Here is a 25,921-nt window from a genome sequence, read left to right on the forward strand (position 1 = left end):
GCTTTTTACAGTGAGTGTATACATGGCGTTGGAGCAACTTCTCAACGTTACTTTCCTAGTATAAACCTGAGGATACAACAGGGGAACATGTATACACATAGACATAGGGAATCTGAGCGGGCTGCAGAGCAGACACCAGGGGATCTAGCGGATAACAAGGGCAAAGGAACCTGAGCACCTTTAATCCCAGCCTTGGGACCTTCATGACTTGGAGACCAGCCTGACCCATACAGTGAGTTCCTAACTAGCCAGAGCTATGTGGTGATGGGGCCTCCACTCGGCTAAATAAATACAAGGATGAAAGAGGCTGGGTGCAGAGGTAGAATGTTTGCTCAGTGTGCGCAAAGCCCCCTGGGTCGGAGACTCCCGCACTACAAAAGGTGCGCGTGTTAATAAGTACCTAGACTAACAGAGAATGACGATCCCTAAGGAGAGAGGGGTCACCCTAGGAGATTCTATGTGAGCCTCTGCCCTTTGCCCTTAGGCCCCAGCTGCCTCCTCTAGCTCAGGGACAAACCCTGCAGGCCACTTTGTGAGGAAGCCAGGACCTTCCCCCAAAAGTCTGGCAACTCAGGCAGCCTGTGAAGAATGCATGAGGCCCACAGGCTGCCTTGTTCCCTCTCATGTAAAGCAGCCCCCTACCTGTCCTATTAACAGCCTGAGGCACCCTAACCCTGTCCCTGGGGCATCCTACCAGCTACTTCCTCTCACTCAGGGACAAAGACATCAAGACCATTTTGTGAAGAGCTTTTTAGTAGCTAAATATGGCACCACGTGACTCAGGGCAATATAAATTACAGTATGCAAAACACACTGACTGGCTGAGGTAAAGCGCACCGTTCCTGCCTCGTGTCCACTGTGAGGGAAATTGCTCACATGCTTTAAAAAACATCTCCATCATATATATATATATGTAAAAAAATAATCCCCTAGAAAGGCCACCAGAGAGGGGGGCTACAACGCCCACCCTCTACCATGTACGGAGCACCCACTGGAGCTGGGTAGTGTAGTGTCCACCCCTACTGCTTGCCCAGAGCTCTGTCCAGGTTGCTCTTAATGGTGTCCAGGAAGTCTGTGGTGTTCAGGAAGTGCTCATTCAGCTTCACACTGCCAAGAGAACATGGAGGGGGGGTGACTCAGGCCTCCTGGAGCCCATTAACCAAGCCCTTCCAAGGCACATCAGACCTCAGGCACCGGAATGGCCTTCTCATGCCACCAGGCACAGGTCCAAGTTTGCTAGTAGCCCACTGCTAAGAGGGCCACAATAAATTCAGCAGAAAGTTAAAAGCTACCTGTCATAAGCCTCGTAGAAGAAGCTGGGGAAAGGTTTAAGGAGAAGAGGAAAGAAACTAAGCAACTGCCAGCGGGGACCAACTCAGACCTGGCCTAGGGAGGCTTGGCCTGAGCCATTTGTTAGGATTTGTCCTGTCCCAGACCCCAGGAGGCTCTACCCACTCATGAGAGGGACTCTAAGTGGGGTCCCCCGGTTTCCTCCCCCGTGCTGAGGTCTCAAGCCCTGTTTCCCAAAGCACACACTTGCTGAGGCCATGGATGCAGCCAGCCAGGTCCTTGGTCATAGCTCCGCTCTCCACAGTCTGCACGCACACCTTCTCCAGAGTCTGTGCAAACCTGCAGGAGATGCGACAGAGTGAGGCCCTGGCATGCTGGGCAGACCTGTGTGGGCTATATCAGTTCAAATCCTCCCCATGAGCTCACCTGATGAGGTCCTGGTTCCCATCCAGCTTCCCTCGATGCTCCAGACCCCGTGTCCAGGCAAAGATGCTGGCAATAGGGTTGGTACTGGTGGGCCGGCCCTGGGGACAGGTCACGGGATCAGCCGAGCACCAGATACAGCTGTGTACCTCCAGACCTGCAGAGCAGGCTCATCCTCCCAGCCCTCAGGGCCAATGGGATTTGGACCTTGAAGTGCACACATTTACCTTCTGGTGTTCTCGGTAGTGGCGGGTGACTGTCCCGTGAGCAGCCTCAGCTTCAATGGTCTTCCCGTCAGGGCAGACCAGCACAGATGTCATCAGGCCAAGGGAGCCAAATCCTGGGGGGGGGGGGGGGGGGGGGAGCAGATCTCCCCTCAGGGCCATGCTTCAGCTCAGAAAGAACCCTTTGCCTTAGACCCCATGCCAGCCCATTGCAGCTGAGAAGACAGTAGAGCCCTTCCAGACAGCTGTCGCCATGCTAGAACTCTGTGTGCTCCCTTTCCAGACCCCACAGCCTGACGCTGTCGATCCTGAAGCCCCACAGGAGACCATTCCAAGAAGAAATAAGCCACCATCAGCTATTCTGCAACCCTCCTGCTGCAGTTAGCCCCTTTTTTCCAAATGTCCCCAAATCCAGATTTCAGCTAGAATGAGTCTGTTGTCAAGGACTCTGGGGAATCGAAAAACTCCCCCAGACCCACAAAGAACGTGAAGGTCGGAGGAAGAAAAAGTGGGGAACTTACATAAGAAAAAAGATCCAGCTTGGTCTTGTTTTCTGGGTGTTTGTTTGTTTGTTTGTTTGTTTGTTTTTATTTTGTGCAGGGGATGGTGCACATGTGTCAGTGTATGTATGGAGGTCAGAGGACAGCTTTGCAAGAGTCTGTTTTCTCCACCATGTAGGTTCTGGGGATCAGACCCAAGCTGTCAATCTCAGTGGCAAGCGACTTTACCACTGAGCCACCTCAAAGAATCTTTCTGTCTTGTTTATTTTTGTTTGGCCTGGAACTCACCAGGTAACCTAAGCTGGCCTCAAATTACAGAAGTCTGCCTACCTCATCCTCCTGAGGGCTGAGGATACAGGTATGAGCCACCTGAATCAGCAGCCTGCACTCCTTTCTCTGTTACAACAGTCACAGGGACAAGGATGGGCAGATCCCTTGGGCTCACCCAGTCAGCTGGTCTCCAATAAGGCAGAGGGAAGACAAGACAGCTCGGCTGGTAAAGGTTCTTACCACCAAGCCTGACAACCTGAGTTCAATCTCCAGGACCCACACAGCAGAAAGAATCAACTCCTTCAGGGTGCCCTCTGCCCTCTGCCCTCTGCCCTCTGCCCTCCACACATGTGCTGCGGCATACACACAAGCACAGATAAATAAAGGCCTGTGGTTGTAGCTCAGTAGTAGTGCGCTCGCCTAGCTTTCATGAGGCTGTATATATAATCCCCAGGAATTATAAACACATAAAAAATGTTAGAGAGGTTCTGTTATGTAAGTCTGGCTGTCCTAAATAAAACTGGTTATGTCCTCAAATACAGAGATCCAACTGCCTCTGTTTATAATGCCACCATGCTTGGTCTTATAAGGGTAATTTTTAAAATGTATGCTAAAAAACAGTAATGTGGAGCACAATAGAAGATACCTGACATCAATTTCTGGTCTCCATGGACGGACACACACACACACACACACACGCACGCACGCACGCACGCACGCACGCACGCACGCACGCACGCGTGCGCGCCCTCCGGAAGATCTTGGATGCATCTTACTTTCTTCCTCAGAGCCTCTATCTCTTTCACTTAGCCCTTGTGCTTACAATCATAATGACTTTTTTTAATTAAAAAAAAAAATCGCTAGGTAGTTGTACACACTTTTAATCCCAGCACTCAGGAGGCTGAGGCAGGTGGATCTCTGAGTTTGAGGCCAGCCTAGTCTACAGAATGAGTTCCAGGACAGCCAGAGCTACACGGAGAAACCATCTCAAAAAAAAAAAAAAAAAAAAAAAAAATCATTCCAGTCACAGACTAATAGTTCCTCGACCGCAGAGAGATGGTTGTTCAGCGTACCTTGAGCCAGGATGTCAGACTGTACATCTCCGTCATAGTTCTTGCAGGCCCACACAAAGCCACCGGAAGACTTGAGCACCTGAGCCACCATGTCGTCAATGAGCCGATGCTCGTACCAGATCTTATTCTTGTCAAAGTCAGTCTTATAGTGCCTGGGGGCAAAAGGACTTGTCTCGGGGAGAGCACAGGAATCTGGCAGGTTAAAGGCCCCTCCCTGAACCTCAAAGCTAAACCAAGCACACTGTAAAAGCAACCTCCCCAAGTAGGGATGGCGCAAGGGAGCTGGGGTACTGCGGTGCCCTCAGGAAGCATCAAAGGCTGTTACTTGTCAAAGATCTCCTGGAAGATGTCCTTGAAACGCCCGTCATAGGCCTTCATAATGGTGTTCTTGGTGCTCAAGTAGAGCGGCCATTTCTTCTGGATAGAGTACTGGAAGCAGCTGTGCGCGAAGCCCGAAATGGACTGTGGGGAGAGTGGGCATAGCATGGCCCCCAGGCTGAGGACTGCCAGTCTGCCATGGTCCCAGGGCCAGAGCCAGGGCCAGCAGCATCCCCATAAGACTCCTCGACTTCTGCTGCCCCTGATACTATGGTTGGCCAATCTTCTCCCACCAGACTTCTGGGAGCACAGACCCCTGCCGCCAACTTCACTTTGGACAGCTCGACCTCACAATTAGACCTTATATGGCTGGTGCGGGCCTGGTTAAGCAGCCTACTACTAGGCTTGATTGACCGCCTGTCTCCAGTTTATCCAATCAGAGCCCTTCTTCCCTGGCCATCAGTGATTGGCTCAAAGGTAGTCATGTGACCCAATCCTGGCCTGTGCAAGAAGGCAGTGCCAGGAAGACCAAGTGGTCTTTTCTACCTCTTCCTGGCATAAGAGTGAGGCCAACAGAAGCAAAGATAGGCAGACATAGAGATGGGCTGGAGAGGAGAACGGCCTTACCTCGTCGGTGTTGTACATCCCCATACCAACGCCTCCGGCAGGGAAGTTATACACCTCCCACTCCTTGGCACCACTGCCATCCTTTGGGGTGAAGACCAACTTGAACATGCCAGCTCGATCTACCACAAAATCTGTGGCCTTGTACTGCAGAGAAAAGAGGCAGTTTAAGCCAAGGCTTCCTGTCGGGACCATGAATCAACAGACTGTGTCTCTAAGTCTGGCCTACCTGGTCGCCATGGGCGTGTCTGCCAATGGTGATGGGCTTGGTCCAGCCAGGGACAAGGCGGGGGATATTTTTGCAGATAATTGGCTCTCTGAAGACCGTTCCCCCAAGGATGTTACGGATAGTTCCGTTAGGGCTCTTCCACATTTTCTTCAGCTTGAACTCTGTGAGGACAGGGATACATACGATAGACCCACCACAGCCCCACCTTTCAACCAGAAAGTATCCCAAGCCATACAGAGGCCCCAGAAGTCATCCTGGACTCATCCAGAAGAAGAGTCTAGAGTCTAGGGCAGTGGTACTCAACCTGGGGGTTGAACAATCCTTTCAAACGGGTCCCCTAAGATCATCGGAAAAACACAGATATTGACATTACAATTCACGACAGTAGCAAAATTACAGATATGATGTAGCAACGAAAATAATTTTATGGTTGGGAGGTCACCACAACATGAGGAACTTTATTGAAGGGTCCCAGCAGTAGGAAGGATGAGAACCATGCTGGGTTGTCATTAAATAAGTTGTAAAGTGCCCAGAACAGTACCTGGCTGCCATTATTACTAGGTCCACAGGGAGGTTGTTTAGTGAGGAGAAAAGGCAGCCTCCCTCCACCCCAGCCTGTCCAAGACACTACGACCTTGTCCATAAGAGAATGAGCTGTAAACCCCAGCACTGGACTGGAGATGTAGCCCAGTGACACAGGGCTTGCCTGGCATTTGTCAAAGAAATGAGCTCAGGACTAAAATTGACCCAGTGGGCTATAGACAGCTGGTCTGAAGACTGCCCTTTCCTGGGTTTCCCTTTGTTACCGGTTTGCAGGGCTGGGGATTGAGCCCGGGGCCTTGTAGCATGCTAGGCAAGTGCTCTGTCCCTGAGCTCCGAAGAGTAACTGGAAGGTTTGTCTCTAGCTTCCTCCTTTTTTTTTTTTTAATATTTATTTATTTTATAAGTATATATTGAGGCTGTCTTCAGACACACCAGAAGAGGGCATCGGATCCCATTACAGATGGTTGTGAGCCACCATGTGGTTGCTGGGATTTGAACTCTGGACCTCTGGAAGAGCAGTGAGTGCTCTTAACCACTGAGCCATCCTTCCAGCCCATCACTAGCTTCCTCAGACTGCAGAAATCAGGAAGGAAATGCCCTAAAGCACATTCATGTGCAGTGGGGGTAATCAAGCAGCCACACTTCAAAAGAGAGGGTGTCTTCAGAAGACGCTGACAGTTCCAGGGAAGGCAAGTTTAACCTTTAGCCACCATTACGGCATCACTGACGCCCACCCTCCCCGGGCTTCTGCCCAGCCTCCATATACCAGCCTACCAAACAGGCCAAGAGGCCAGAAGGCCAGGCTGTGAAATCCCTTCACATGAGAGTAGCAGTACTGTGGCAGTACTGTCTCTCCCTGTAATTGCTGATGCCTCTGGCTGGTGTAAGCCATACAGCACAGCAAGGACCTCCTTCCTGCTTCTAGCAGACTTGAAAGTCTGGCCTGACCATGAGAATGAGGCTGATCCCTCATCGCACCTCCCCAAGGCACATCATAGTGACCTGAGGCCCTGCTGTACATCAGGCTTTCTGAGCAGACTGGACTGACTCTCAGTCTCCCCCTTCAGCCTCAGGGAAGAAGCTCAGCTCTGGAAGCTCCCATCTCCCGGTCTGGTAATGAGTGACACAGCCAATTGCTTCCATCTAAGTGTTATAGCCTATGACCCTCCCGGGCTCTGAGACCCCGCCACACTTCCTACCTTCCACACGGGCCTCATCGGGGGTGATTGTAGCACACTTAACAGCCACACTGTACTTCTGAGTGGCCAGCGCAGAGTCGATGGTGACCTGGTCATTGGTCTGGTCACGGTTTGGAAGCCCAAGGTCAAAATACTTGAGCTGGACATCCACGTGAGGCAGGATGAGCTAGAGAAGAAAGCCGGAGTAAAGTAAGGCCAGACAATTGACTTGGACAGGATGCTGTGGCCAGACAAGGTGACAGCCTGGGGCTACACGGTTATGACTCTGTCTCTGACTGGAGAGATGGCTAGGAGTTAAGTATACCGCTCCTGCCGAGGGCCTAAGTTCAATCCCTAGAACCTACATCAGGTGACCAATTGTAACTTCAGCTCCAGAGAAGCTGCCACCTCTGGCCACTGTGGGAACTGGCGCCCACATGTGCATACACATGTGCACACACATGTGCACACACATGTGCACACACACACACACACATAATAAAAATAAATCTTTGTTGCTGTTGCTGTTGTTGAGAGGGTTCTCACTATATAGTCTTGGTTGTCCTGGAACTCAAAGGCATCCACCTGCCTCTGCCGTGTGAATGCTGGGATTAAAGACATGCACCACTGCATGTATGTCTGTTTTGCTTACATGTATGACTGTGCATATGCATGCCTGGTCCCTGTGAAGAGAGAAGAGTGTATTGGACAGTGGGTGCTGGGAATTGAACCTGGGTCTTCTGCAAGAACAAATGCTGCGCCATCTCTCCAGCCCTGCTAAAATATTATGAGAAAAAAAAAAAAAAAAAAAAAGCTAGGTGGTGGTGGCTCACACCTTTAATCCCAGCACTGGGAAGGCAGAGGCAGAACGATCTCTATATGAGTTTGAGAGCAGCCTGGTCTACAGAGTGAGTTCCAGGACAGCCAGGGCTACACAGGGAAACCCTTTCAAAAAACAAACAGAAAACCAAAACCAACCAATTCAACAAACAAAAAAGCCCGTCTCACAGCGAGGCATGGTAGCACATGCTGTGTGGTTGCTGCATTCAGAAGTCTGAAGCGGAGGAGCACTGTGAGTTTGAGGGCAGTTCGGGCTACAGAGTGAGACTTTGGCAAACAAAACAAAACACTAATTAAATTAAAGAAGGTACAGGGGCTGGAAAGGTAGTTCAGGGGATATGAGCTCTTGTTTCTCTTGTAAAAGACACAGGGTCTTCAGATCCCAGCACGCACATGGTAACTCACAACCACCCATAACTTCAGCTCCATGGAAACTGACACCTTCTTCTGACCTATGTGGAAGGCACCAGGCACACATGTGGTGTCCACACGTACAGGCAGACAAAATATTTATACCCATAAAAGAAACAAATCTGAAATAACTTTTCAATTAAAAAAAAACAAAAGCTGAAGTGATGGCTCAGGGTTAGGAGCACTTGTTGCAAAACCATGAGGAGCTGTTTGGACTCCAGCAACCAAAATAAGCAGGCCATCTTGTATATGCTTGTATCTGAGAGAGAGACAGGGGGCGGAGTGTGTGGGAGGGGAGGGTGTGTGCCTGCTAGGGCTTGCCGGCTTCCAGAGAAAGCACAAGCTTCAAGCTCCGAGTTCCAAGAGAAACGACCTCAGTGAACTACTGGAGAGTGAATGATCACCAAATACCATCTTCTGACCTCTGTACCCATGCGCGCGCGCGCACGCACACACACACACACACACACACGCACGCATTTATTACATTTATTTCCCTATTTTGTGTGTGTGTGCGCACGTGTGCACGCGTGCATGCATGTTCATGTATGTAGATGTGCCTGCGCCATGGCTAGCACAAGGAGAACAGAAAACAACTTGCAGTAATTTGTCCTTCCCTTTCTCTGTGTGGGTCTCAGGGATTGAACTTACATCCTCAGGTTTGTCAGCAAGCACCTTTACCCTCCGGTCTATCTTGCCTACGCCAATTGATCTCCTTTTTTTGTTTTTTTGTTTTTGTTTTTAAAGATTTATTTATTCTATGTATGTGAGTACACTGTCACTTTCTTCAGACACACCAGAAGAGGGCATCGGATATCATTGCAGATGGTTGTGAGCCACCATGTGGTTGCTGGGATTTGAACTCAGGACCTCTGGAAGAGCAGTCAGTGCTCTTAACCACTGAACCATCTCTCCAGCCCTCCTTTTTTTTTGTTTTGTTTTGAGTTTTTGAGATAAGGTTTTCCTGTGTGGCCCTGGCTGTCCTAGAACTCGCTCTGTAGACCAATCACTCAAAGATCTACCTGCCTCTGCCTCCCAAGTGCTGGGCTTGACAACATAGCTCTCCAGGTGAAGGCACTTACTGCCAAGCCTGACAACTGGAGTCTAATCCCTGGGCCTCACTTGGAAGGGGGGAGCTGACAAGTCCTCTGACCTCCATGTGTGCACGCTCATGTACACAAATATAATAAAACGCTTTGAAGAGAAAAAGAAAGAAGACTGGAAAAGCTTGCACATTTCAGCACCAGAGAAAGAGAAAGACCCAGACTGCTCAGGACAGGCACTGGCTAAAGACAAAGAACTGGCAACCACTAATTTTGTTACAGGAGGGAGGTGGGGCAGAAAGTGAGAAACGGGGCTGCGCTCTACCGGGGACCCACGAGACCCATGGGGACCTGCCACCCTCTGAGGGAGGGGTACTACCTTCTCCTTGATGAACTGCCAGATGATCCGGGTCATCTCATCGCCATCCATCTCCACCACCGGCTTCTCCACCTTGATTCTCTTCTCAGCATCTAGAATTGGACACAAAGCATATCACGTCCCCGCTCCGGGGCAGCACCAAAGGAGCCCTTCTCCTCCCTGCCAGTTCAATACTTCAATAAGGAGGGGACTAAAGACAACAAGGACTCCAATGATCCAGCAACTCCTCCCTCTTCTGCTTTCAGGACCTCCAAGTAGAGCTAACCCATCCCAGCTTAGGGGGCTGGATCCAGCCTGGCCAATCAGATCTTTTCCCCTTGGAAGCTGAATAGGCCAAGAGAGAACCACAGCCAGATGGCCTACTCGGTCCAGCCCCAAGTCAGGGAAATCTGCAAACTCTTCACTTCCACTGTCTTCGCTCTTCTCTTTCCCCTGTGATCCTGTGTCCTTCCAATGTGACCTTTTCACAGTCACTAAGTTTGACTGTTGTCTGCAAGCTGAGAGTCCCCAAAGCTTGAAACCAAGAGAGAAACGTGCAGATCCCCAGCAAGAGCCCAACACGTGCCTGACAACAGTACAAGCCCCCTTATTATTACAGTCACCATATATTGCAAAACAACCCCAAGGGAAGTGTCCCAGTGCCATCTTGTTTATTTGTTGTTTGTTTGGTTGATTCTCTGGTTTGTTTTGTTTGTTTTGGTTTGGTTGGTTTTTTGAGACATACTCACTTGTAGCCCTGGCTCTTGAACTCCTGATATAACAAAAGATAACCTTGAAAGTCTGATCTTTCTGTCTCTACCTCCTTCATTCTGGGATTTCCTGCCTGTAGTAAGTACTCCTAACTGCTGAACATCTCTCCAGTTCCTTAAAAATATCTTAAAGAACCTCAACAAGTTAGTGTGGGGCAACTCAGTTGATAAAATGCCTTTTTAGCATACATGGGCTTAATCCTTAACATTCCAAAAACTGAGTGTGGCGGCAAGTGCCAGCAATCCCAGCACCCAGGAGAAGAAGGTAAATTCAAGGTAAATTTGAGGCCAACCTGGGATACCTGAAAGTTTGTCTGGAAAGAAGAAAGAAAAGAAAAGTCTGGGGCTGGAGAGATGGCTCAGAGGTTAAGAGCACTGACTGCTCTTCTAGAGGTCCTGAGTTCAATTCCCAGCAACCACATGGTGGCTCACAACCATCTGTAATGGGATCCGATGCCCTCTTCTGGTGTGTCTGAAGACAGCTAAAGTATACTCATATAAATAATAAATGAATCTTTAAAAAAAAAGAAAAGTCTGAAGGGCCTTAAACATATCATTGCCCTACAACACACAGCCCAACCATAGCTCATATACAGTTAGCAAACCAGCTCACTTCAAAGGCATGCAAATGATTGTATGAGACAGAGACACACAGAGATAGATGGGAGACAGAGAGACAGACAGACTGACAGACACTCTGAGAGATCATTAAGGGAGAAACAGCAGAGCTAAGGAGTGCAGTTGATGTCAAAGGCAAGAAAGTCAGAATCCAGGTCCCCTGTTCAGTGTACCTTTGTCCTCATGGGTCAGATGCCAAGAAGTCAAAAGCACAGATGTGAACTGGCTCCCTCCTGGGAACTAAAGGCAGATGTAGCTGGCTCATTAACATACCCAAGATGCCACAGGGATCTTCATCCCGAGCTACAGAGTTTCACTTTGGGCTAGAGCTTAAGTAAGAAGGGCTGGAAACAGTCTGCTGGACAGAATTTGCCTAGTTTCTAGAAGACTCTACTGAGAGTTAATCTAAGGACCGCTTGTCAGATTTTTTTAAACCTATGACACTAGCCAGTTCTTAGGGTCTCAACCTCATCAACAGATAAACACAGCCCTATGCCAGCAGCATATGAGTTCCAAACCCCCTTGTGGAGGGTAAGGAGAGCAAAGTCACGATCACATGGCTGTGTTCATGGAATTAGAAAACACAGGGCCTATTTATTCACATGGCAACCTGGTGCGAACTAAGCTTTGTTGACACTGAGATATTAAGATCTGAAACCACCCAGGGAGGGAGGGGAAGAGAGGTGGAGGAGGACAAGGAGGAGATGGAAAAAACAGGTAATGGAGCCAACACTGCTGTCAGACTCCAAGGATACTCGGGCTTCCCAGAAGAGCTAGCGTCTCTCTTTTTTTTTTGGTTCTTTTTTTCGGAGCTGGGGACCGAACCCAGGGCCTTGCGCTTCCTAGACAAGCGCTCTACCACTGAGCTAAATCCCCAACCCCAGAGCTAGCGTCTCTGAGCCCACACCAGCTAGGCCCTCTTGCTTTGCCTTAGAAATTGATGTCCCCCCCCCCATACTAAAAACTGAACCTGGAGCTTTGCATATTCACGCCAAACTCTCATACACTAGACTACACCCCTTTGATGGTTTGAATAAAAATGGCTCCCATAGGCTCACATATTTGAAAACTGAGTCATCAGGAAGTGGCGCTATTTGAGAAGGATTAGGAGGTGTGGCCTTGCTGGAGTAGGCGTGGCCTTGTTAGAGGAAGTATATCCATAGAGGTGGGCTTTGAGGTTTCAAAGCCCAAATCAGGACTAATCAGCCTACAGTCAGGATACTGCTGTAAGTTACTTCTCCTGCACCACATCGGCCCGCTGCCATGCTTCCCACCATGATGATATAGACCAAGTCCCTGAAACTGTAAGCTGGCCCCCAACTAAATGCTTTCATTTATAAGAGTTGCCTTGGGTCATGGTATTTCTTCACAGCAATAAACCTTTGACTAAGACAACTTCAATTCTAAAAAGTCCTTTTCTTCCCTCTTACTTGATGCTGTGGATTGAACTTAAGGCCTCACACATGTTAATAAGCAATCCCCCTACCATCATCCAGATAGTAGGTTTTTGTTGTTGTCGTCGTTGTTGTTCAATTTGGGTTTTAGTTTGGGGGTAGGGTGACAGGGTCCCACTGTGTAGCTCAAGTTGGCCTTTAACTCTTTCTATATCCCAGGGTGACCTCAAATGCAAAAGTTTTGCTGCCTTGCCTCCTGAACATGGGGATCACAGGCATCAGCATCACCATATCAGGCCCAGGTAGTTGTAGTTTTCAAATATCCATTTAGTGACTACTATTTTTTTAAAAATCAGGAGAGGGACTAGAGAGATGGCTGGGTTTCTGTTGAAGAGGGCCTCGGTTTGACTCCCACCATCTGATGGCTTACAGCTGTCTGTAACTCTAGTCCCAGGGGACCTGATACCCTCTTCTGACCTCCTTTGGGCACCAGACACACATATGCTACACATAAAAATGTGCATGCAGGTAAAACATTCATAAACATAAAACAATTTTTAATGTAAATGAGGAGGCCTAGACAGATGGCTCAGAGGGTAAGTGTACATATTTCCCATCCACAGGACTTGAGTTCATTCCCAGTATCCAGGTCAGACAGCTCACAACCTCCTGTAAGAATTCGTATGTGGATAGTTCCAAGATGGCTTCGGTGGTGTTGTATGTGTCTCTCAGCTGCTGGGCTGGGCTCTGGGGCAGCCAATGTCGAGGAAGGTTCAGCTCATATGTGGAAGGCCCTCACCTACTTCATGATGCTGCTTGGGGTAAGAGTGAGCATGCTCAACGTTTTCCTGAAGTCGAGACATGAAGAGCGCAGAGACCTGCATTTGTCACCTACCCCCATCTCCTCATCAGGACCAAATATTGTAGGATTCCTCTTACACCAGTACCTAGAGCAGTGAGCAGTCCTCAGCCTTCCTACTACTGAGACCTTTAACACAATTCCTCATGCTGTGGTGACTCCGTCTCTTTTTTCTTTTCTTTTCTTTTCTTTTCTTTTTCTTTCTTTCTTTCTTTTCTTTTCTTTTTTTTTTTTTTTTTTTTTTTTTTGGAGCTGGGGACCAAACCCAGGGCCTTGCGCTTGCTAGGCAAGCGCTCTACCACTGAGCTAAATCCCCAACCCCACTGTGGTGACTCCTAACGGTAAAATTATTTTCATTGCTACTTTATAGCTGTAATTTTGCTGTTTTGAACAGTAATGTAAATACTGTTGTAGAGAGAAGTTTACCAAAGCGGGTCTCAAGTCAAGAGTTGAGAACTACTGGTCTAAAACACAGGTCAGTACAGAGAAGCACAGAGAAGAGGCTAAGGGAGCCAGGGGCTAAAGGAGGAGAAACTAGGAAATGACTGTTTCATAGATACAGAGTTTCAGTTTTGCAAGATGAAAAGGTTCTGAAGATGTCTGGGGTGATGGCTACAAAGTAACAACACTGAACGCTACTGAAGAGAGGAGTAAGCCGGGAGGAAGCGAACAAAGTATCAAGATACATTGTACAGATGGATTAACTTGTCAACGGAAAATTTAAATATACTGTTAAAATTAAAAAAGAAAGTGTCAAAGACTAAATAAAAGATAGTCTAGGGCCAGAGATACTCCAGTCTAAGGACCTAAATTCAATCTCAGGATTGAACTACCTGGTGGAAAGAACCAACTCCTGTGAGTTGTCCTTACACACAGGTGCTATGCCAAGCATGTACACACACACACACACACACACACACACACACACACACACACACACACACACACATTTAAGCAATGTAAAAAAAAATATTCTGAAAAACAAAAGTTGTCATGGTTAATATTTTCACCAAAATAAAAATGCCATGCCCCACACTCTTAGATCACAGCCTATATTGAAGAATGAGTTACTCTGACACTTAGAAGTAAGGAGAGCTGGGCCTCCCTGTTCCAGGCTTGACCTGCACTCTCTAGAGCACCCGAGGTCTCCAGGAATTGAAACCTTTTTCTGTTGTTTAGTTTTGCAAACAAACCATGCTTGAACCACAAGAGAACCAATAACGTAATAAAGCCAGACGCGGTAGGTGTCTGTCTTACAGTGGAGAACCTGAAGAGACGCTGTCTCAAATAAGGTGGAAGGGGAGTAATGAAACTCAAGGTTAACCTCTGACCTCCACCATGACACCATTGTGTGTGCCCATGTCATGGGGGAGAGGAAGAAGATAAGGGTCATGAAAACACAAGAAGCAGTACCAAAGCCTTTCTGAAAACTCTAAGTCCAGCCAGCTTGATTCTCCCAAGGGCCTAGGCTCCATGACCAGCATTGCAAAAGATAAATAAATAAAACACGGCAACTGAAGGGAGGACTCTAAAATTAAGACCTGAGCTTGTCTCCCGGCATCCACATCTGTCAGCTCACTACCACCTAGAACTTTAGCCCCAGGGAGTTCAATGCCCAATTCTGGCTTAGCAGGGATCAGCAGCACATGCATGCCACACACACACACAGGCACATAAAAATGAATCTTTATTAGTTGGAGAGATGGCTCAGCAGTTGGGTGCTCTGGCAGAGAATCTGGGCCTGATTCCCAGCACCCATATGGTAGCTCACAACCATCTGTAAGTCCAGTTCCAGAGGATCTGACCCCTTCGTGTGGCCTCCACAGACACCAGTCATTCATAATGCACATACAGGCAAGCACTCATATAGTGTGTGTGTATTTGTGTGTGTGTGTGTGTGTGTGTGTGTGTGTGTGTGTTTTCTCTGCATAACTCTGGCTGCCCTGGAACTCTGCAGACCTTAAACTCACAGAGATCTGCTTGCCTCTGCCTCCTGAGTGATGGAATTAAAGGTGTGTAACACCAACTCCCCGCAAAGAAAAACAATTTTAAGTAAAATTAAATAAAAATCTTAATTTTTGAAACAAAAAATAGATTAAGCATAAATCTGACCGTAATATACCTTGTGAAATCCTCTAGAACTTCCTTTTTCACTCTAAATCAAAATCAAAGTCCTCAAAAATGGCCCACAAGTTGAGGGTGTATCCCAGGTGGTAAGCACATGTCCTCCAGTTCAAAGCCCTATTTGACTGTCAGCACCAGACTAAAAGGGAGGAGAGCTGGGGGTGTGACTCAGAGGGCTTGCCTAGCATACACAGTCTCAGCACTGCAAAGACTGAGCATGTGGACACATTTATAATCTCAACATTCAGGAGGGCGGGGGCAGAGGAATCAGAAACTCAAGGCTATCCTCAGCAACTAGGAAGTTCAAAGCTAGCCTGGGGAACATGTGACCATAAGTGTAAGACTGTAAGACCATGAAACTGAAACCTCTGAAAACTGAAACTGTCCCCCACCAGGATTCTCAGAGAGGGATCTCTCTCTCTCTCTCTCTCTCTCTCTCTCTCTCCTCTATTTATTTGTTTGTTTGTTTTTGTTTTTGTTTTCTGAGACAGCATTTCTCTGTGTAGTATGGCCGTCCTGGAACTCAGTCCATACAGCAGGCTGCACCACCCAGCCAGAGAGGGAGCTTCCTAAGATGGGACATACTAAAAGATAGCATCAGCAGTAGAAAAAAAGCTGGTGCAGAATGAAGCCCTCAGGCCCATGCCCCTGTCCTACTGAGAAAATGCAAATGAAGGCAGAGATTGTGACCCCCACCCTCCCCTGCCGTCTTCATAAGGAATAGACTCCAGTATCCACCTTGGACACCTGGAACCGTGGCTAGCTCCATACTGTCTCAGTGTGTATTGTACTTTCTCCAGAGCAGACATGCTATGATAAAGCTTACCCTACAAATCAGGCATAGTTGGTGCTTAACAATAACTAATGAAATAGGACAGTCTTAGTAATAGACTCTAAGTTACATGAATGTGTTCTCTTAAAAAAAAAAAAAATCTGGGGCTGGGGATTTAGCTCAGTGGTAGAGTGCTTACCTAGGAAGCGCAAAGCCCTGGGTTCGGTCCCCAGCTCAAAAAAAAAAAAAAAAATCTGTACAGCCACAGACCTCAGCACACAGTACAAGCAGCCTTGGCTCCTGCAGGCCTCTTCCTCCGCTGGTATCTAAAGAATTAGCTTCCTCTCAGGTTGGCTTCACTCAGGTCGTTCCTGTCTGCCCCATTCCCATACACCTTGTACCCTCTTTATTTCTTCTTCTTAGCTTTTTCAATATTTACTGCAGCTACTCACCTGTGTGCACAAGCGCTCCATAGAGAACCTTTGAAGGTCAAAGGACAACTTGTAGGAATCTGTTCTTTCCTTCCACCATGTGGGTCCTGGGGATCAAACTGTCACTGGGCTTGGCAGCAAGTGCCTTTGCCCACTGTGCCTCTTTCTGACCCTATCCTTAGCCCATTACTATGCGTCACATTGGCTAACTACCTTGTTAAATGTCAGTACCCTCCCCATTAGAATTAAGGCCCAAAGGCAGAACTCTTCCCCATGCCTATTCCCAGCTCTGTCTCCTACATCCTGCATGGATTCCCAAAAGGAAGAAAACGTGCCAAAGTCATAGGGGAAGGGTAAATGTCCACCAGGGCTACCTGGCTCACTTCCTATTTTGATGAACGTGTTCCCTCCATTCCTGCTACCCAGGGCCATTGCCACACATAAGCAAAGATCTCTCGCATGTGATGGGCACCATGCCCAGAGCAGCTCACAGACTAGATGAGTATTTCTCATCCGGGCTGGAGGTGTGATTCAGTGACTGAATGCTTGCATAGCTAGCTTGCATCCGTGAGTCTCTGGGTAGGGGAGAGGGGTACACCCAGGTGTGAGGATACATGCCTGTAAGACTACCTACTAAGAAAGTAGAGGCAGGAGGATCACACATCTTAAAGCTAATCAGAACAATTTAGGAAGACCAGCTTGAAACAAAGTTTAGAAAAAGCCAGGGGGCTGCAAACTTATCAAACAGCACTTGCTCGCCATATGTGAGACCCTGACACATTTTACCTGGTATAGACTCCAAAGCAAACCACAGATCCCGACTTTATACAACAAGGAGCTGTGCCCGGAGTCTATCAAAGAAGAGGGTAGAATGAGCCCAAGAGGCCTCAGCTAAGGGTGGAAAAATCGGGGCAGCCAAGTCGTTCTACAGCAGCCGCTCTCAACCTTCCTAATACTGTGACCCTTTAATGCAGTTCCTCAGGTTGTGCTTAGATTATTTTTCTTGCTACTTCATATCTGTAAGTTTGTTAACCATTATGGATCATAATGTAACTTATCTGATATGCAACCCCTAAGAGGTCACAACCCACAGATTGAAAAACCCTGTTCTAGGTCTAGCACAAGCACCCAAACCAGCTCTGAGGGAGGAGCTGTTCTGGGGATGAGCAGCTGGGGATTTATCTGCTGTGCTTGATACAGCTCATGGGGAGCAAGTAAGGACTAACTCCTGGGTCTGCAGAACTTGATGAAGGGCCTATGGGACGGTGGGAAAGGCCACCTCCACAAGGTAGTCCTCTGATCTCCACACATGTACTGTAGTAAGTACACACACACAGAGACACACACAGAGACACACAGACACACACGCACACAAAGAGAGAGAGAGAGAGAGAGAGAGAGAGAGAGAGAGAACATACTTGTCTCTCTCACACATACATAATAAATAAGAAAGTTTTAAAAGTTAAAAAAAATACTGATGATCAACCATTGAATAATTTATTCTTTGCTCTTAGACACTGGGATTATTTGTCCCCTCCAAGAGTACAAGACTGGCAGTGTACCTTCCTGGCCCAGCCACCATGAACACCTAAATATGAGGCTGGAGAGATGACTCAGCAGTTAAGAGCACTTCCTGTTCTTGCTGAGGACCCACGTTCAATTCCCAGCACACACATGGCCGGCCTCTCACAGCCATCTGTAAGTGCAGTTCCAGGGAGTCCAGTGCCCTCTTTTAGCCTCTGTGGGCAAATAGGGTCACAGGTGGCACACAAGTTAAATAAAAATAAACAAATTTAAGTACATGTCTAAAAAGTTAAGGTGAGGAAATGACAAAGTTTCTAACCAGGAGTACAATAAAGGTAGTCTAAGTAAATGCTCTGTCCCCTGGAGAAGCTGCATCTCTTGCCAAGGTCTAAGTTATGCAGATGCTGGAGGTTGCAAGTGGGAACCAAGGGACAGCAAAGACACTGGATGGTCTTGGTTGGTTGGTTGGCTTGGTTTGGTTTGAATCACCTCCCCACTTGGAGACCTTTGGGAAGGACCTTCCACTGACTGCTTTTTTAAATATGTATCCATATTGGGGGGGGGGGTCCGTTCCTTTAATCCCAGACTTGGGAAGCAGAGGCAGGTGGATTGCTGAGTTTGGACCAGCCTGGTCTGCAGAGCGAGTTCCAGGACAGCCAGGGCTACACAGAGAACCCTGCCTCAATAAACCAAAATAAACAAACCATGTATCCAAATTCAGGATGTCAAAGGAGCCTTAAGGTAGTTTGTTTGTTTGTTTGTTTGTTTGTTTTGGTATTACCATTACCATTTTACCAGACTTCCCCACCCCCAAAAAAGAGAAAAGATAAAAAAGAAAAAAGCCCTGGGTGCCTTTAACTTCTATTTATTTTGCTGCAGAGCTGCCATATCGGTGTCTTGAAGACCTGAGGCATTTGACTGGGCCTCAGAGCTTAGAAGCAAATCCCAGAAGCACAAAGGCAGAAATGTCCCTTTCTCCTTGGCAAAGGGGAGGGTCAAGGGCCCCGCCTTCTCCCTCCTCCTGCCCCCCAGCTCCGGTCAGCTGCTTCCACAGTGAGTTAACGATTACCACTCCAGCCAGAACAAACCCCATAGCCAAACCCACCCCCTTCTTCTCATTCCTCTGGCTTTGGGCCAGGTCAGGGTAGAATTTCCGTGGCAACAGGCATCAAAAGAGGCCACCAAGTGCTCTACATTGTTCCCTGCCTTTTGTAGCAAGGCGCTGAAGTGCCAGGCTATGAAAGATGCCCACATGCCAGGCTGGGCAGACTATTAGCAATGGAGACTCTAAACCCTGCTTATTTTGTCCCGAGTTGAGCCTTCACATCTAAATAAGCAAGCTGAAGGCAACACAGATCTCATGGGAACGACTGACTGCAGAAAAATGACAACATGCGTGCAGTGCCAGCTCTCCAGAGCTTGTATGCCAAGCAGGTCCCACTCACAAGCAGCTCGTGGTCGGCCCAGCAAGAAAGACCAGGAGAGGGCCCAGACTGAGCCTCCTGAGCAGCGAAGGGTGGGGGAGTGGCAGCTAAGCAAAGCGGGAAAAATAGAAGGACATTCCTCCAGCTGTCGAGTAAAGGTTCCAAAAATAGCTGACGTGGGCCTGTAGAAGAGGAGGGACCAGAGTACGCGGGGATTGGAGAGAAGGGGAAGTGGAGGCCTCTCCTCCTCGCCTTTGTCTGAGCCTGGAGCGCGAGGTGACCCTCCCCTGCCTAGGGCAACAACAGACAGCTCCAGCACTTCTTGGTCGCTTGTCCCTTCCAAAGGCGCAGGGCAGTCGTGATACCCCACCCTGGGTCCAGGTACCCCTAAAAATGCTTCTCCGGAGTACCTGGAGAACCCTGATAAGACCCAGCAATCCTGCCCCAAGTCACCAGCTGCCACTATCCCCCTACGTCCCCATCCCTACGCCTGCAGCGGCCCAGGAGCCACAAGCGCGGGAGCCCGGAGTAAGGCCACCTCCCGGTCCTTTGTAACCCGCACGCCGCCGTTCCCCGACCGCCGGCACGTCGCGAGTAACGCTCCAGGGTCCCCCTCCCGGGACGTCGCCACGTCGCAGCGCTGCGCGCGCGCCCGCGCCCCCCCCCGTCCCCCCAGTGCGACACTCACAGTGGCGCCGCGGCTGCTCCGGCCAGCTGGGGACATTCAGTGCAGCCGGTGCCCAGGTCCGTGTTGAGCCCGAGGCTCTGCAGAGCGAGCTCACGGCCCGCAGATAGCCGGCCATCCCGAGCACACGAGGTCCGAGCGCGCCGCTGCACCGGGCTGTGCGGTGGGGACTCGGCTGGCCTTGGTGGCTGGGACCCAACCGGGGCGGAGCTGCAGAACCCGCCGCCCCATTGGGTCTCACCCGGGAGAAGGCGGGTCCACGGCCGGGACAGGAGCCTGCCCGACAGCCTTGGGCCTGTTCCAGAGCCCGGGCGGCCCCAACGCTGAGCCCGCGCTTTCTGGGATCCTCTATACATCCTCAAAGCAGCAGTAAGACCCATCGGCCGCGGGAGCTTATGGCTGCAAGACTCACGCTTCTATAAGAATGTCAGCGGCGGAAACGTCGCCTTAATCCCTTGCGCCCTGTGCGTTTAGCTGACCCACCGACCCGAGGCGATTTCATCAAGCCAATTGACAAATACATGACACCTTGGGTCTCCCCCAGGTAGCGTCTAGTTGGGTGGACTAACTAGGATCGAGAGTTGAAATGCTGAATATGTTGGAGGCAAAAGAATAAGAAGTTCAGCTATATACCAAGTTCTAGGACAGCCTGGGCTACATGAAACCCTGCAGCAAAAACAAAAGATGGAAATCCTTCTGCTCCTGACTAAACCAAACTTCTAGTCCCAAAGTCCTTCATCATGGCCGAATCTGTCTCCCCTAGGCATAAGAGTGCCTGCCAGGAGACTTTGGTGACATTATGTATGTAAAGGTTTGGGGTATGTTCATCCTTCACAGCACAACTACTGCCCAAGTTAATTACATTCTGTGTTACTAGTTATGTAGCCCTGAAGGAAAGCCCGTGTCTCCTATATCCTAGGCAAAGATCTAGCCACCACCGCCCAACAACTCCTAGTTTGCCTGTTTGTATGGCAAACCCTGGCACATACAAGCTAAATCAATCACTGCCCATTTTCTTGAAGTAGGGCTCACTGAAGGCTGGGTTTCGTGTATCAAATCTAACAAACCCATGCCAGCTCTCCCAGTCACACCCATTTACTGCAAAGGAGAGCAACCTTTCTGCCCTGTGCTCCCAGTCTCCCACCCCAGCTTCATGATCAGCATTGCCAGGTGGAGCTGGGCCAGAAAAGTGGCCTCTGAACTGCTAACATCAAAGCTTCCCTCTGGGTGTCTCAATTGGTCCGAGCCACAGATGTGTGTCTGGGATCCAGTATAGGGAGTATCTGTAAGTCAGAGACATATGGGTCCATCCCTCCAAGGTCTGAGGAAAGGAATAGGAAAGCCTAACTTGTGGCAACATGTTCCTGAACAGCCTGAGTCCTGTTACTGGATTCCCAAATGTCTTGTATAAACACTGGTAAAGACCGCAGAGGCTGCTGACTTCGGCTTTCATGCCATTCTGGCAATAACAGATTCCTGGACTTCAGGACCCACACATGCAGGGTTGAAGAACAGACTTTCCAAGCGTCTTTCTAGACCAGTCAGATGTGACTATGGAGGGCAACTACCCATACTGCCACTGCAATTGCTGCTGAATCTCACAAGGGGCTTCTCCTCCATAGCAAAGCTCTCAGAGTTCTGGCAAGTCACTACTCAGACTCAGTGTTTGTCTGCCGAGAGACCAAGGTAGAAAGTTTTTGTGTTTCCAGAACCATCACACGCAAACTTTCCAAATGCAGCATCAGTTAGAACCAGTTGAGACAAGGTCACTTTTCTTCTTCTTCTTCTTCTTCTTCTTCTTCTTCTTCTTCTTCTTCTTCTTCTTCTTCTTCTTCTTCTTCTTCTTCTTCTCCTCCTCCTCCTCCTCCTCCTCCTCCTCCTCCTCCTCATTCTTCTTCTTCCTTCCCCTCCCCTTCTCCCTTCCCCTCCCCTTCTCCCCTCCTCCTCCTCCTCCTCCTCCTCCTCCTCCTCCTCCTTCTTCTTCTTCTTCCTTCCCCTCCCCTTCTCCCCTCCTCCTCCTCCTCCTCCTCCTCTTCCTCCTCCTCCTCCTCCTCCTCCCTTTCCCTCTGAGACAGGGTTTCTTCGCTGTGCAACCCTGGCTGTCTTGGAACTTGGTATGTAGATCAGACTGGCCTCAAACTGAGAGATCTGCCTGTCTCTGCCTCCCCCACCCCAGTGCTAAGATTAAAGGCATGGGCCAGCACTGTCCAGCTGGCAAGGTCACTATTTAAACTGCCCCTCTCAATGCCTGCTCCTAGGCTTCCACCTCCGTGCCAGCTTTCTCCAAACGGTGATTTGTGAGGCAGCTGGTTTTAGCAGAGCTCAGAGAGGATGACAACACTTCAAAGTCATACAGTCAGGATGTAGCTGTGGTTCAAACCCAAGTACCTGGCTCACAGCCCAATGTTTGCTTAAGGGGAGAAGAAAGAAACTAGAAACCCTGTTGTTATTGCTTGGCATTCCTGGCTATGGTAATTTCTAAAAATTATTAATTTGTGTGTATGGATGTTTTGCCTGCATGTATGTCTGTGTACCATATGCATGTGTGATTGGTACTGGAGTTACAGACAGTTGTGACCTGCCATATGGGACTGAGGGTTGAACCCGGGTACTCTAGAAGAGGTCGTTCTTAACCTCCAAGTCGTCTCTCCAGCCCTACATGAACATCTTTGACCCTAAAAGTTTCACCTGTGATGGTATGACTCAGTTAGTCTGTGAACAGACACCATGACCAAGACAAGTCTTATAAGGAAACATTGAATTGCGGCTGGCTTGCATGTTGAGAGGTTCAGTCTATTATCAACAAAGTGGAAGCATGGCAGCATCTAGGCAGGCATGATGCAGGAGGGGCTGAGAGTTCTACATCTTCATCTGAAGGCCACTAGGAGGAGACTGTCATCCTCAGGCAGCTAGGAGGAAGCTCTCAAAGCCCACGCTCGCAGTGGTGCACTTCCTTCAACAAAGCCACACCTACTCCAACAAGGTCACACCTCCAAGCAGTGCCACTTCCTTGGCCAAGCATATTCAAACCACCACCTGGTGTTTAAAGGAAATTGGGTTAGAATCTGCAGCTTGAGGTCGATGAGTTAGAATGCTAGGCACATGTGTGTGCATACATATTTGTGTGTACTTGTACCTGTGTGTGAGCAGTGGGGAATGCATGCTACATCATGAGTAAAACAGTCAGAAGGCAGCCTCGCATGTTGTCCTCCTCCCACCCTGTCTGAAGCAGGGTGTCTTTCATTGTTTGTCACTACTGACAGGCATTCTCCTGCCTCTGCCTCCCATCTCATCATAGACACACTGGAGTAACAGACATGCATTCCATGCCTGGCCTTAGTAGGTTCTACGGAGTCAGCACAGGTCCCCATACTTGCATGGTAAGGCCCCTACCTGTTAAGTAATTTCCTTGATCCACATACTTCGTTTTTGTTTTCCAAGACAGAGTTTCTCTATGTAGTCCTGGGTATCCTGGAGCTCACTCTGTAGACCAACCAGGCTGGCCTCTAACTCAGAGAGATCTACCTGTCTCTGCCTCCTGAGTGCTGGGATTAAAGGCATGAGCCACTGCACCCAGATAGCCCCACATTTTTAAAGTTAATCTTCATTTCATAATTGAGTCTATGCTACATAGGAGTTCTTTGAAGAAGGACAAAAATTAGTCTATCTTCACCCTCTAAAAATGCCCATGTACAGGGGTTGGGGATTTAGCTCAGTGGTAGAGCCCTTGCCTAGGAAGTGCAAGGCCCTGGGTTCGGTCCCCAGCCCCGAAAAAAAGAACCAAAAAAAAAAAAAAAGATATTTATAAAAAAAATGCCCATGTACAGATGCATTCATCACAGATCCAGGGACAAGAAGAGACTCCCAAGAGGATTTCATTTTAAATTTCATTTTATTACTGTTATTTGTCATTGTTTTTTAAACAAGGTCTTATGTAGCCCAGGCTAGCCTCAAACTTACTACGTATTGGAGAATGACCTTGAACTCCTGATCCTCCTGCCTCCACTTCCCAAAGCTGAGATTACCCTATTTCCAAGAGGAGTTTTGATGGCCCATGAGACATCCAGCGAGAGGAAAGTCCTCTGTGATGGAGGAGCTTCCCTGGTAAAGAATGTGTGTGGATGGAAGATCCACCAAGAGTGTGAGAATCTGGGCCACAGGCTGACAAGCTCTGTCCAGCCCACACTACATGTGTCCTGTGGTGTGCTTGTAAGCAGAGTGTACCGGTGTGTTGGCAGGCAGGGGTCCACACCTGGAAGAGAGATCAGAGTCGCTGTCCCAAAGACTGGCCTGACACAGGTCCTGGAAGACTTCCAAAAAAGGACAGGACCTCAGAGGCAGTGCCGGAGCCTCCTGAACACGAGCCAGGCAGGAGAGGAGCCAGGGTGAGTCAGACTCCCCCTGGAAGGCTGGAGAAGGCCATTATTAGAAAGTGGAAAACAGGAGGCGAGTGTTGATAGCAGAGTGAGCTATTTATGGTGATCTCCCCAGCTTGTCCCATGCCTGTTTCCAGCACCTTCTCCCTGCAGCCTAGCACTCTGAGGTTCTATAGAACTGAAGCAGTTCTAGCATCGATGAGTACAAGAACAGATGGATAGCCCCGTCCCCTGTGCCTGCACCACGGCCTCTCGCCAAGTCAAATACCTGCTTTCCAACCACAGACCAACCCAGCTTCTGCCTGGTAGATGCTTTAGCCTGGGTGCTTGAGCCCCCACAATTCAGATGTTGCACATTTATTCTCTTAGTGATGGTCTTTAGGGGTAGTCTCTTGGGAACACAATTACATCATGAGGACCACTCATCATAAATAAAATTACTGACCTTGTAAGAAGTCTCGTGAAACAGTTGCTTTCTCTAGTATGAAGCTATAATATCAAAGAGGACCTTACCAGGCAGCAAGCACCTGGACCTTTTATTATATGTTTAGATATGTAATTGTTTTTGTTTTGTTTTATGTGTATGTGTGCTTTGCCTGAATGTATGTAGGTGCACTACCTGAGTAGGCCAGAAAAATACATCAGCGCCTCTGGAACTAGATGGCCACGAACTGCCATATATGGGTACTAAGAACCAAAGTTTTGTCCTCTGCAAGAGCAGCAAGTGTCTTTCCTGCTTGGGCGTCTCTCCAACCCATCTATTAGTCCTACTATTTTAAGGTAGGGTTTGGTATCCCAGGCTGGCCTCAAACTTGCTTTGTAGCTGAAGATAGCTTTGAACTCCTGATCTTTGTGATTCAAGCTCCCAAGGGCTGGGATGTTAATACTACCTCATCCTCCTACATTCAGTGGCTCTGGGACACCGAACCCAGAACCTTGTGTCAGTTTATGTTTCCATTGCAGTGAAGGGACAACACAACCAGGGCAACTGTTATAAGGACAACATTTACTTGAGGCTGGCTTACAGTTCAAAGGTTCAACCCATTATCATCATAGAAGGAAACATGGCGGCATCCAGGCAGACACAGTGCTGGAGAAGGAGCCAAGAGTTCTACACCTTGATCTGCAGGCAGCAGAAGGGAGCTATCCTCCGCAGGCATCCAGGAAGAAGCAGAACTTGAACACAGGAGGAGACCTCAAAACCCACCTCCACAGAGTCACATGATCTGTAACAAGGCCACACCTTCTCCAATAAGGCCGTGACTCCTAACAGTGCCACTCCGCAAGGGCCAAGCAGAGTCAAGCCACCACGAACCTCAAGCAGGCTCAGCAAACCCTCTACCACCTGAGCTGCACGCTAGTCTCTGACTCTAACTTTGTAAAAATGGGTAATAATGGTGTTTAAAACTAGATTTGGGGGTGAATTTTCTGTTACTGTCTGTTTCGATGCTCTTCTGAGATTAGTCCTCAGGATGACGCACTCGGTTCTGGGAGAAGATGCGGGGATACTATTGAATTTCATGAACTGTTTCATGAAATGGTTGAAAGCCATTAACACGGGCCAGGTGCAACATTACCAGGTTGGCCAGAGCGGAGTTTCTACCAACTTGCAGATGGTCT

General features: G+C 48.7%; 1 protein-coding gene across 1 annotated transcript; it reads right to left on the bottom strand.

Moving 5' to 3' along the window:
* Positions 1 to 735: 735 nt before the first annotated feature.
* On the bottom strand, positions 736 to 20,072 carry Idh2 (isocitrate dehydrogenase (NADP(+)) 2). Its single transcript, NM_001014161.1, has 11 exons — positions 19,929 to 20,072; positions 9,346 to 9,437; positions 6,694 to 6,859; positions 4,952 to 5,112; positions 4,726 to 4,869; positions 4,106 to 4,242; positions 3,781 to 3,932; positions 1,941 to 2,053; positions 1,717 to 1,814; positions 1,537 to 1,629; positions 736 to 1,107 (listed from the first exon to the last, which is right to left on the bottom strand). The coding sequence occupies exons 1-11, from the start codon at positions 20,041 to 20,043 to the stop codon at positions 1,020 to 1,022; spliced, it is 1,359 nt and encodes a 452-aa protein (NP_001014183.1). The 5' UTR covers positions 20,044 to 20,072; the 3' UTR covers positions 736 to 1,019.
* Positions 20,073 to 25,921: the final 5,849 nt, after the last annotated feature.

This window comes from Rattus norvegicus, chromosome 1 (assembly GCF_021556685.1).
Source record: "Rattus norvegicus strain SHRSP/BbbUtx chromosome 1, alternate assembly SHRSP_T2T, whole genome shotgun sequence".
In the NCBI taxonomy this organism is placed as follows: domain Eukaryota; kingdom Metazoa; phylum Chordata; class Mammalia; order Rodentia; family Muridae; genus Rattus; species Rattus norvegicus.